Source organism: Podarcis pityusensis (assembly GCF_964106645.2).
Source record: "Podarcis pityusensis genome assembly, contig: HAP1_SCAFFOLD_841, whole genome shotgun sequence".
NCBI classification, from domain to species: domain Eukaryota; kingdom Metazoa; phylum Chordata; class Lepidosauria; order Squamata; family Lacertidae; genus Podarcis; species Podarcis pityusensis.
In genome coordinates, this window is record NW_028293374.1 from 1 (window position 1) to 13,542 (window position 13,542).

The 13,542-nt window shown below is 43.1% G+C and overlaps 1 protein-coding gene across 1 annotated transcript; it reads right to left on the reverse strand.

Annotated features, from left to right (window-relative positions):
* Window positions 1-1,274: 1,274 nt before the first annotated feature.
* Window positions 1,275-12,988, reverse strand: LOC308469010 (bifunctional heparan sulfate N-deacetylase/N-sulfotransferase 2-like; the record flags this gene model as incomplete). The annotated part of the gene is made up of 5 exons (XM_081024331.1): window positions 11,579-12,988; window positions 3,621-3,708; window positions 2,896-3,050; window positions 2,382-2,567; window positions 1,275-1,433 (listed from the first exon to the last, which is right to left on the reverse strand). Coding segments are annotated over exons 1-5 (1,581 nt in total), but the record flags the coding sequence as incomplete, so codon positions are not given.
* Window positions 12,989-13,542: the final 554 nt, after the last annotated feature.

Genomic DNA, 13,542 nt, shown 5'->3' on the forward strand with positions numbered 1-13,542 from the left:
GAGGGCAGGGACAAAACAAGCGATTGCAACCCTGTTTCCCCTCCAGGCTTTGAGTCTAAGAATGTAGGCTGCCCCTGAGAAGAAGGTTTATCCCTAGGAAGAACCTCTGTCATAGAATCATAGAATCATAGAGTTGGAAGAGACCACAAGGGCCATCAAGTCCAACCCCCTGCCAAGCAGGAAACACCATCAGAGCATTCCTGACATATGGTTGTCAAGCCTCTGCTTAAAGACCTCCAAAGAAGGAGACTCCGTCACACTCCTTGGCAGCAAATTCCACTGTTGAACAGCTCTTACCGTCAGGAAGTTCTTCCTAATGTTTAGGTGGAATCTTCTTTCTTGTAGTTTGGATCCATTGCTCCGTGTCCGCTTCTCTGGAGCAGCAGAAAACAACCTTTCTCCCTCCTCTATGTGACATCCTTTTATATATTTGAACATGGCTATCATATCACCCCTTAACCTCCTCTTCTCCAGGCTAAACATGCCCAGCTCCCTTAGCCGTTCCTCATGAGGCATCGTTTCCAGGCCTTTGACCATTTTGGTTGCCCTCCTCTGGACACGTTCCAGTTTGTCAGTGTCCTTCTTGAACTGTGGTGCCCAGAACTGGACACAGTACTCCAGGTGAGGTCTGACCAGAGCAGAATACAGTGGCACTATTACTTCCCTTGATCTAGATGCTATACTCCTATTGATGCAGCCCAGAATTGCATTGGCTTTTTTAGCTGCCGCATCACACTGTTGGCTCATTTCAAGTTTGTGGTCAACCAAGACTCCTAGATCCTTTTCACATGTACTGCTCTCAAGCCAGGTGTCACCTATCTTGTATTTGTGCCTCTCATTTTTTTTGCCCAAGTGCAATACTTTACATTTCTCCCTGTTAAAATTCATCTTGTTTGTTTTGGCCCAGTTCTCTAATCTGTCAAGGTCGTTTTGAAGTGTGATCCTGTCCTCTGGGGTGTCATATTTATGTCCTCCCTGAAGCATTTTCAGTAGGTTCCTGGGTGGCAAAACTGTTTGGCCAATTTTTCTCCCAAATGCTTCCCTTCACTTTTTTGCCCAACTTTTGCCAAATACACACACACCTCAGCTGTTTTCTTTTTCTGTGCTCTTAAGAAAAAAATAAAATTCATTGTTGACATCTGTCTGTCTGAGGAGACAGCCCGGTGAGAATCAGGCCTCAGGACTTCTGCCTGTGTTTAGAATCAGTGCAGACTGCATTTCCAACTACTTTTTCCCCATCCTTCACCACATAAAGCACACAGGTAATCACAAACACTGCCCCCCCCCAATGCTGCAGTACTTACTGGGTTCAGGAGCACTGTCAGAAAGAGTTCACCACCGCGAATGCTTTTGTCCAGCTCCTTGGAGCCACCAGGATACTCATTATAAAATATGGTGTGAGTGAAAAGACCACAAGTCTGTCGAGGCAACACCTGGGAGAGCCAGAGGGAGAGGAAAAATGAGAGATGGCCGTGGATTATCCCTGTGAATTTTAACATGCAGCCAACAGTGGGAACATGCCGCCAAAGGAGAAGGCAATTCTACTGGGGTTAGATGGTGTCAACATCATATTTGCTATTCTGCTATCATTCCTAACTGCCATTTTCAGTCCCACTCCAAAAAGAAAGAAAGAAAAAACACACCACTTGGTGTTCTGCGGCTACTCAGCATATTTAGACCTCGTGAGGCTGTTCTGAGGTTTCCTTCCCCACAAGAAATTTTCCTAAACCTTTTCTTGCATTTCCGCAAACCTCATGGTTCTCCTAAGCATGCTGAAAGCACCATCCATGCACAAGAGTCAACTCTTTTGGCTACGTGAGGACTGGCGCTCAAGGGAACTGAGTTCTTTATTAATATATAATGTAAAGTTAAAGGGGGGAATCAATCCAGCCTCTCCTGCTCAGCTGCCCAATAGTGACACAACTGTTGGAGCAGTTGCATGGCTCCACTTGGAAGTTCTTCTGTCTCGAATCCTACATACTGGGAATTCTACACTGGTCTGAGTGATTGCTACAAAGAACTGACTGATTTATGAAGGGCAAGTCTATCAGTGGCTACTAACCACAGTGGCTATGTTTTGTCTCCATTGTTGGAGGCAATATGCCTCAGGATTCCAGCTGATGGGGATCACAAGTGGAGAGTACTGTTGCATTCATGCTCTGCTTGCAAGCCTCCTAGAGGCATCGTTGGCCACTGTGAGAACAGGGCTCTGGACTGCATGGACCTTGGCAAAATCCAGCGGGACTCTTTCTTGTGCTCCCTTTGCTTTTGTGTTTGAGAGTTTCAGGGAAGATTAGCATTCAAAATGCAGGGATGAGTACTCAATAAACTAGTGGCCATGTTTCTCCTCCAGATAATCAATAGGGGCTTCATTGTCTCACCATGATTCCATTATGGATGAAGCCCCGCCGGTACCGGGCAGGCCGAAGGTGCGGATATTCCTCTGTGCTGGTCACCTGGATGCCCCAGACAGCTTTCCATGCCTCGTAGAGCTGTGCATGGACAGGGTAAACTCCTGAGTGGTGGGGGGCTACTGCATAGCCTAGGTCTGTGGGGATCCCATGCTCCTGGAAGAAGAACACAAATGCTAAGAACCCTCTATTCCATGTACTGCTAGCAGTTTGCTGAATGGAAGGAAGGCAGAAATCTCAAAACAAAAAGTAAATAAGTGAGTTAGTAAATCGGAACTTGGGTCTGGGGTATATGACATAACACATTTATACTAGGTTTGTAAACAGTCAATTGCCTGTGAAGAGTAAAACATTGCCTCTAGGCAACAAGACATAGATAAAATGAAAGGAAACTTGGCAGAATATTGTTGAGATGGCAATTTTGGGATCAGCGGGGTCAAACTTCTCACGGACTGGAACATCCCCTGTTGAATTTGCTCCTTACCAAAGCAAACTGCTTGTTGAGTTTCATTTGCTCGGCTAGCACAGTGACGTTGTGAAAGAGATGTGGCTGCATGTGACTCCACATGTGCGGGAACCACCAGAACTCCTTCCTATGCTTTAGCAGCATGTCGTCCCCTTCATCTTCCTCATCAGTACCTAGAAAGAAGGGGGAAGGAAGGAAGGGGTGCTCAACTGTCAGTCATCATAGACACTAAACGGCCAAACCAGAGAAGACAACATTTCATTTGCATGAATGGCTTTTAAAAGGAAACAGCAGGCGCCAGGTTCCCATCCACACCAGGGATCTGCTGTGGCGTAGCTGGGGGGCATTAACCCTTTGCCCCACACTGTGGTGCTGATCCAAATGAGCCCCCTGCTTCTGTGCCTGCTATCTTCCCTGGCATAAAAAGCTCCCATTCGCTCCTTTGTACTGATAGTACCCAAGAGCTGCCAGAAGACCACTTGGATCCAGTAGTTCCCCAAATCAAAGAATTCAAATAGGCCCCTACCTTTGTAGAGGTTACATGTCCCTGTAAGCCAAAACCCTGCCAGATATTTATCTATCCTGGACCAAAAAACTGCAACGAGGCCCAGAGGGTTAACAAACCTTATTTTACCTGATACCAGGATCCTGATCCAGATCAGACTTTACACAAGTGCTGACTGTGTGGATGGCATATCACTAAGAAATATGCAATACAGGTGAAAAGAACAAAGGCAGCTTACCAGTGTGGTAGAATTTCCCAGAAAATCCCAGGTTGAAAGTAAAATTGGGAACCAAAGTCCTCAACTTGTTCTGAGTGTTCAGTAGAGCCTGAAAAATAAGAAAAGGGGGGGGGGTAGAGGAGGAAACAAACTTCAAAACAGATTCTTAATCAGATTTTTCAACAAGAAGGGCACTTCCATACAAAGCCTACATGCTGGCAGCAATGCACAAGCAGCCCCAAACATTGGTTTCTTAAAGGCTGACCCTTGTCTTTGGAAAGCGTGTCCAGGAGAGCACAGCACCACACACCAGCCCTGTCCCCGGCCTTGCTCTCGGGTTCTCTGTTTTTGAGGAGAAGATAGTGCATAGCTTTCTTCAGATATGGCAAACCCTAAGCTAGATCAACTCATCCACAAAATGTTTGGGTTGGCCAGCTGGACCATAGGCTTCTGCCTCAGCTCCTGTCTAGGGAACCAGAGTTGAATGTGATGATTAACCTGCTATTGTTATTTACATAGTAACTCATGATTGTCTACCTTTAATCTTCTGCAAAGTCAAAAATAAAGCAGGCCAATTTAGCTACCAAAGCATATCCTCTATGCCTTCTTTATGGCTTTATCCTGCAAATAAAAGTCCCATCTTTCAACAGAGATATGCACCTGTTGCCTATTAATCACTATTTTAATTGTGATTGTCAATTGTCAAAAAATTCCATACAATTCAGAAGTGGTTAACATTGTAAAATTTGGATTGTGGTCATATATGCATCAAATATATTTTCTGTAGCTAAGAAACAGTGCCACAGTTTGATTTTTATCACATTCTTCCCCAACACTTTTCCTTATGTAATGTGTTTTTTATGTGGTTATTACTGAGATTCATAAGTCACTCTGGGAGCCTTTTTTGGTAGAAAAGTGGGATTAAAATGAAATGAAATGAAATGAAACAAATAAGCTGATGGAGCAATTGCCTTCTTCCAGTTGGTTGCTATGCACATTTTGGCAGCTTTAAGTACCCTCACAATAATTTTACACACAGAGTTATTAACCAAGTATTATTTCAGGAGTTAGTCATATTCGACAGCCAGTCATATTCATTTATCATGTTCAGAGGATTAGCCTAAAGAAGGCTGTATTACTGGACAGTCCCTGGATATTATTATTATGATTTCATAAAAGTTATACATTGCTTGATTGTAAACAACAACCACAACAACCCTCAAAGTGGTTTACAAACAATAAAGCAGTAAAATCAAGAAGAATTACAGCCCTACTTTAAAACATGCACAAGTTAAAATACTAAAACATATCAAAATTACTTCTAATAAAATTATTTCTAAGGAACTGGGTGGGCTTGTCTAAACAGGAATGTTTTTAGCAGGCTCCAAAAAGAATACAGTGAATCTACTATGTTCCCTGCATAAGGCACTGCAATATATCTTGAAATACCGGCACCTGAGAGCAGGAGCATTGCAGTGTCCATCACACAAATTGGCACATGCTAAATTACATGTATAGCTGCCTCTGGGTAAAATACCAACAACATAGTGAGTAGCTGAGATTTAGATTCATTTATTTGTATCTAGTCAACAGACCACACTATAAGACAAAGGTTTAACAGTATGAAAGCAACACAAGAACTGTACTTTTCAAAATTAAATAGTTTCCTGAAAACGCCGGGGCGGGGGGAGAAATCTGGGGCCTCTTCCTTTGAAGAGGAAGAACAAGATACCTCTGAATGTATATGAGGAATTTTATGAATAAGACGAAAGCCAAGGGGATTCAGACTGAGCTCTAACAGAAACGATTGCTCCCTGAAATAGTGTTCGTCACATTCTGCTCCTTGGAGGAGGGTCCATGCTGGAGATATGGGTATGCCCAGATAATGCCTATGCTTGGGAGATTTGTACTTCCCCACAGCCCTCACCACCACTTGAATAAATAATAATTATAATAATAATTGTATACCACTCTTCATATGAAGAGCTGAGGGCAGTTCACAACAGAAAAATAACAAAATTAGAATGCTTGGACCATTTACAAGGTTTTCTAGTGTGTCTAAGCTACAATCCCCTCATAATGATACCTGATAATTGTTTTATTTTATATTTACAGGTTGATAATGAAGAACATGGACATGGCTTAAGAGAAACTTAATTTTATTGACTTAAATAATTTTGTACTGCTCTTCAGCCAAAATGAAAAAGAAGTACAGCAACCTTTTGTCATTTCTTGGAAGACTGTTAAGCCATCTAGTCTAATCAAGAGTTCTGGAGAACTTGAAAGCTTGTGCACTATTGTGCAATATGTTGGTTGGCCTACTAAATGTATTGCCATAACAACAGACTGCCGAACAACACATTTTTATATTACGTAATCTTGAAAATTTAAACTTGTTCCTTTTAAAGGGTACTTTACATTTACCTGATATCATTTTGACTGAGTGAATGCTAGTCTAGCTTCCCTCTTGGATCCTAGTTGCCCTGCTCTCGATAAGCTCCACTTCATCAAAAGTCCTCCCCTTGTCCACCCCGCCCCACAACACACTGGTCCTGTCCTCTCCACTCCTGGACATCACACACTTAGTACAAAGTTCAGATGTTTGGCCGAATGCCCTCTTGAAATTTGAAGTTGTGAGTTATCAGGTTTCCCAGTTGTGTGGAGGCTTCTAAGAATGTTTAGCTGAACATGCTGAGAAGCTTCCTTCAGACTTTCATGCTCAAGTGGGAAGACTGGGAGTAGAGGGGTTGAAGCTGGCATGCTCAGGGATGTTGTAGAGAGAGACTGCCCCCCCTTTTGTCCTTGTCTACAATCATTCCATGAACCAGCTGAATGAAGCCTGCAGACCACAGTTTGAAGACCATTGTCCTATCCTGCACAATGTGCTTTCTTCTTAATTTCATGTGCTTCTGAGAAGGTAGGGACCACACATTTCTCCCCTATATAATGCCACATACATTCACACATTCCTCATGCAAGTAAAGAATCTATTATAGTTATTTAATACAGGGCAAGTTTATAGTCTCCAGTATTTTGATAGAAGAAAAACTGCCCTAACCAAAATCTGGATGAAAATGCCATGTGCGCCACTTGTAGGGCTAAGAAAAACGGCAAGTGTGCAGACAAATAAAGGTGCTGGAAGTGACACCATCTCATTTCTAAGGGTGTTTCTTGGTGATCTGCAACTATAGTAGTTGCAAACCTGCCTGTTTCCACACCAGGACAAATACGACAAAATTTTGAAGCCTATCTTCTGTCATAAAAGAAATGTTCCTGTTTAGGGTTTCAGTCAGCCATTCCCTCCTAGCAAGATTTTTCACTCGCCTCTCTATCCCACCAGTATTCCTTTTACTTTTCCAATTGTTCGTTTTCAATTTTGTTGCTACTGAGCATGCTCCGTCCTGTTTTGGCTGTTTTTTGGGGTGGTTGGGTGTGGATTGCCCCAACATGGTTTTATTCTTTCTTTTTTTGTACTAAGCAATTGATTCTCAGTGGCCCCATTTTGGCTACAGTCCTGTCAGCACTGTCCACCTGAGTTTACCATTATTGAGCAGTCTCCAATCGCTAGGAAAGTTTGGTGTGAAGATGAGTGAGAAAGAGATGATGCTAAGAGGCTTACCCTTTTGTGCACTGAGGGAGATTTAAAGCCTTGCTTTGGGTTACTATGACAACATATCTGCCAGCTGATAAATCCTAAACAACCCTGTTCCTTGTGGCAGCTGCAACTGTATTGTTGGCAGCTAGTACCAACTAGCCCCCATTCTGTTGCTTTCATCCTGGTGTTTTTAATGATTCCCCAAACCATAAGCACCCTCTGCAGGCTCACTGTTGACCTAAAAGAAATCAGTTGTAATCTTAAAGTACCAAGAAGATTCACAATGCATAATCATTAACAAAGACAGAAAAGGAAGCGGGAAATATTCATATGTATACAATCTTCTATCTGTAGGCCATTCCACCTCTTCTCCAACATTCTACAATACTGAACACAAGTTTGCACCTATTAACATTTTATTTTTCCCATTATACCTTTCCCAAAACTGAAGTTTTCCTGGTCCTTTTAACCACTCCAGTGTTGTAACTCCCTCACAAAATATCTGAATTGTACAAGATATATCAACAGTAGCTTAAACATAGTGCCATGTGCTTTCTGCAGCCAGATTACTTAAATATCGTTGCTTACTACATTCTCTTACAAAACAACTTTGCCTATGAAAATATTAAAAATGCATGCCACTTTGTTTTTCATATATATAAATATTTTGAATGAGTATTTTGTTCCTTCCAGTTCAAGTGTGTGTGTGGGGGGGAAACCCTTATGCCCTCTTAATAGTCACATTTTCTCAGCTCATCATTAGGTCTGGTTGAATTGTTTCTTTTAACTACCTATAAAAATAGGAATAAATTTGACCAGGACATAATATCCAGTGCTTCCTGTTATGTACTGAAGTTCTCACCCTGGGCCAGCAGGGGGATACTGTATATAGTTATGCAAATGAAGGATCGAAAGTGACGTTCAGTGATTGGATAGTTTTAGAAAGTTGCAACAGTTACACTGTTCTGGAGCTCTATATAAGCAGGCTGACTGAGCTTTTCAGTTCAGTTCTGTTCTGGCCTCTGAAATAAACAAGAGCTGTTTGAAGAATCACTGTGTCATCTGATATGTTCACCTACAACTTAACACTTCCTGCTCTTACAGTAAAGGAGGAAGGATTACTGAGCAGACAGGTTCCTACTGCTATTCAACTTTGATGTGAACATGAGAAGGGGAAAATACTAGTCCTCACACCACTTTCAGCACTGCTTGCATAGTCCGCTACAAAGCCAAAGGTCCTGTTGTTACCTGGCTGCTCATCAAATATTGGCCTGCCTTGTGCCTGAGAAATTGCACGTTACTGCATTATTCTGTGCACTCACAGGACAGAACACTTTGTCATTATTTGTGGGCATTATTTTACAAAAGTGAAGGATAATTATCCAAGCCACTGCTTGTTATACCATTCTCAATCAGCCGTGCAAACACATACATATGCAATGTCACATGCTAGAAAAATCTAGAATGGATGATTTATGTATTAGCACACACATAGTACAAAGATTTACAAACTACAGGGTGAAAAAGCTCTGCAAACAGTGCACAATGGCAAATGTAGATAAAAACATAGTTAAAATCCAGAAACCAATTAAAAGACAAATAAGTTTGGGGCTTTTAAGGAAAAAGTGCATGATTGGTTGGCTATGCATTAACACATCCATTATTCCAGATGATGTGTAAAACATGCATTTTCTAGAAACAGAATTTGGTAGTGACAGCAAATCTTGGAAACATCTTCTTTCCCTTAAAAGACAGGCAACTTTCAATTTGGGAGGCAGGGTTCTTTGTGGCAGAGATGACCATTTGCCACTTGAAGGTTTCCTAGGCGCTGCTCAGGAGGAGCTCCAGTGGCAGGATCTTACTCAGCACAAGCCCAGTTCCTCCCATGTTCCATACATCTGTCGCCTTGCAGCTTTCTAAGCCACAATAATCCTTCCCCAATTATTGACTAAGAAAGCCTTAAAAATAGATTGCAAAATTCTGCAAAACTAATTCATACAAGCAAATTAAGCATGCATGCTAAGTCTTTTTACATAGTTTGCACTGCTGTTTTAAGCTGCTGGCCAATATGTGACACTACAGAAAGATGCTTTTCCCAAAACAATTTTCATCACCAAGACACAATCTGAATCCTTTTAGGAGGCAAGGCAGCAGGATCTATCATATTTAAACTTGATTAGGCATTTGGTTAGACTAACCTGAATCGCTTTTATATAACTTGTCAGGAAAACACACCAGCTATTTTTTCACTGAGAAATTCCCCTCCACTTCCTTCTCCCTCTGAGAACTCAATAACAAACCCATGAAATTATTTCTTGCTTTTTTTATTTTTAAAAATGAAAACTCATTAACCTTTCCAGCTCTGCACCCACAGAGCCTCTTTTAAATGGATAAATCTGAGCTTTATCTGCTTTGCCTGAAATTCTGTTTCACTGATCTCAGATTATTGCTCCATTTCACTCTACTAAACCTCCAAACAAAATATATTTTAGAATGATCTGGTCTGAGGTTGTGTCTGTTTGTTTTTTGCAGTCACTTGAGAAACCTTCTATCTTCCTTCTGGGGCAAATAGAGTGCCAAAGATGTCTGATATAATTCCATCTGTGGGTCTGGTCACTGGCTGGGAATCCAATCTCAGCTAGTTTGCAGAATGGAAGCCATATAAATACAGCACAAAATAAATAAAATGAGTAATGCAAGGAGGGTGAGCAATTTCCAGAAATAAACAGGGGTGTTGCTTTCTCGGCTTTGGGAAGGATTGCCCTGGTGATTTGGGTTTAAGTTCTACTGATAAACACAGGATTATAGATAGGATTTTCAGAGTCTTAAGTATGGTTATAGAGCCATGCCCTGACCATTCTCACAAAGGGACAAGTTATTATGAATTTCTGCCTTTCTTACAGTGTTCCTCTTAGGCCTGCTTCACACAATCATTTTTCCCTATACAGAGATTTAGATTAGGTTAGTATCCAGCCATTATCTGTAGTCTCCACCAATCCCTTTGGCAGAAGCTATGTTAAGTCTTCTCACTGCTTCCACCTTCCCTAGCACCTGGGGTGAACAGAAACTGACCCCTGCCCTCAGCCAAATCTTCTAAATGCTCAAGGGAGTGCATGTATATGTCTGAGATCTGGCAATCAAATATGTGTTGCCCTTGTATATGGGGTTGGCCTTGTTGCATATCAAATTAAACCATAGTTAATCACAAGCAATGATTTAATATGAACACACAGTCTGCTACTGAACGCTGCTCAAAATTCTCACTCTACTACGCTGCTGGGAAGCAAGGCAGAGTTTGGTGTGTCATGTGAATCTGGGTTGGCTGTTTGTTACCCCTGAGCAAATCATGAGTGGTAAGCAAAGCACAAACCCTTGTTACTGCTTGTTGAAGATCACAATATGCCAGACTTTAGCTTGTCCCCCCCCCCCGCAATGGCATGGCAGCAGGAGTGGGAGAGGAGCACAGCAAGAACTTCTCTGCAGAATGCTTCACACTTACATAAAACCATAGTTTGTTTTTAACTACAGCTTAATGTGATGTGCAAACCAGGCCACAGTCTCTGTTTTGGAAAAATGACATCATGAAGAAGAGGTCCTAGCATAAGGTCATCAGGGCCAATTGAGACAAAGGGGAACACAAAAGCTGCAGACCAGGATTCCTAATACTTTATAAATGCTTTTTCAAGGAAAGTTGTCAGTACAACTACACTTACACCTGCAAACCGGACACTTCCATACCATTCCACCAACTATACTGAAGAGAGCTGGCAGTAACTGTTTTACAGGACCCTCAAGTTGAGAGTTGTTGTGCAAGCAGATATAAAGCAGAAGCCATGTGGTGCAGCATCTCTGGCATCAGCCCTCATATTATGCTGGAAGAGGCTCAAACTGAGCCTCCGTTTCTGTCACCACCCATCATACTGATAAATAGAAGAGCTTCTCATAGCCCAATTCTGTACATGGAATTAAGTCCTACTGGGTTCAATGAAACTTAGCCCCTAGCAAGTCTGCTATAGATTTCAGAAGGTCTGAAGCCCAGGCATGAAGAAGTGGCTTGTCTTTGGTGTGTGTGTGTGTGTGTGTGTGTGTGAGAGAGAGAGAGAGAGAGAGAGAGAGAAAGAGAGAGAGAGAGAGAGAGAGAGAGAGAGAGAGCATGCAGAAAAAAACAAGGTTTACATTCTTGCCATCTCTTAGGACCCAACCAAATGTGGAGCTCAAGCCACGATGGTTACCACAAAAGGAAGTTGCTTGGCCTTTTTCCACACTGTAACGGCTAGTAGATCTTAACCCCTATTTATATTTCAGGACAGTATGTGTTTCCCCGCCCCTAATCCAGACCACTGGCTGCCATCGGCATGAAAATGCAGAAAATGCCCAACTTTACCTCTACATCCGACACCTTCATGCGTGTGCCCTCTTTGCCCACAAAGATATCATCGATGTCCACAAGGATGTAGCGATCAAGGGTCAGACATAGACGCTTGCCAGTCAGGTAAGCAATAGCGTCAACAAAGATCAGCTTGTGAAGCCAGAAGTTGAGGTTATTACCAAAAAGGACCCGCTGGATGCCGTCATGCAGACCAAGGTCCTGTACCACGGTAGCATGCAGAGCTCTGTGGGTGGTCAGATGCGGGATTGACTCTGAAGATTTGGTGCTGGCCATCAACACAGGTTCGTAGGTGGTGTGATTTGACTGGAACACTGTCCAGTCATCACCAGGCAGGGGGCCTTGCTCCACTTCATTAGCCTGAGTTACGTACAGGAGCGGGGCACTGGGATTGATGTGATAGTCTCGCAACCCTAGATTGGAATGTAGGAAAAGGGGAAAGCCCTTGAGTTGAGCACTGAGCAAGCTGTTCTCATTTGCTTTGAAGAAGCCAATGATCCCCACTCCATATTCCACACAGTATTTGTCCAAGAGGTCCCTGTTCCAGGTATCCAGGTTCACATATTTAAGGATATTCTCATAAATAATAAGAGCATAGCGGCCATGGTCTTTGTCTGTCAGAGTGGGCATGTCTCCCTTTCCAGGGGCAATCTCTGTCCTGTATTTAAACCGGCTAGATTCCAAGATAGCCACAATCTCCTGACCCAGTTGGGAATAGATGCTTTCCACAAAGACGAGCACCACAGGGTCTGTGCGTGAGTTGTCCACTGATTTCATAAGCCTCCAGCTTGCCTGGGGTTGAATAAGAACCCTGTGCTGGTTGCTACAATCGCTGAAGGGCAACGGAGGCGGTTCCTTTATTTTGGGGCTGTTGGTAACGTAGTAAGCCAGGAAGCACATGGAAATCAGGCTGAAAGCAATGAGCAGCAGGATCAATCTGTGGAGCTCCAGCTGTCGCACATGCCTCACTACTTTCCACAGATGAATCATGGTGAGGTGCGTGGCTTATCCCTTCCTCAAGCTTGGCACCAACCAAGCTGCCTTCGGTGTCTCCAACGCCACCACCGGAAGAGCCAGTGGCAGCTCACGGAGAAGAAATGTGGGCTGCAGAGAGGGATAAAGCTTAAGCAAGCAGCTACAAGACTAGATGCCCAGTGATCTGCCATTTATCTCAAGTGACCATGGCCTTCAAGTCCCATTGCTCCTCTGAGTGCTGCTGCCCTCTTCCTTCACTTCTCCACTTGCTCAGAAGAGTCCTAGGAAGGAGGTGGGTCATGTGCAGTTCTGAATTCCTTGGCTTCAGATGCAAATGTCAGGCATCAGGGGTAGGGAAAGCATTCCACAAACTGAAGAGCTGCTCAGCTGGCTGACTTGCCCGTCACATGATAGTCACCGTCGACTGGCAACCTGCAATTAAGAAAGAAATCACATGTTAAGGGCAGGCGAACTAATGGGCTTTGGGAAGAGGGCAGTGGGACAGTGTGCTTGCGGATTAGAATCACATCATTTTCTTCTGATATACTCGCTAACAAGTGGGATGGGAACCTTGTGGCCTTCAAGATGCTATTGAAATCCAACTCCCAACAGCCCTATTCGGCATGGTCAATAGGTCAATGATGGGGGTTATTGTCCAACAACAACTGGAGGACCACAGACTCCCCATTCCTGCCTGTAACAAAATGTTGCTTGTGCAGGCACACCAGTTCAGGGTTCCAGCCAGCCTAGCATACCCTTTTCAGGGGATTTAATTCCATTTCTCCCTCTTTTCCTCTCTTCCTCTCCCATGACATTCTGTGCCCACTGAGCATTCTCAGTTCAGACTTAGCTGTTTTGGGTCCTCATCCCTGTTAAGGTTCTCCTTCCTGAAGTTTCTTTTATTCCCTTCTTATTTCTGGTGATGATATTCCCTTCATGTGTCTCAGAAGCCTCATTTTGGGTATATAGCCATCATAACTTAGGAT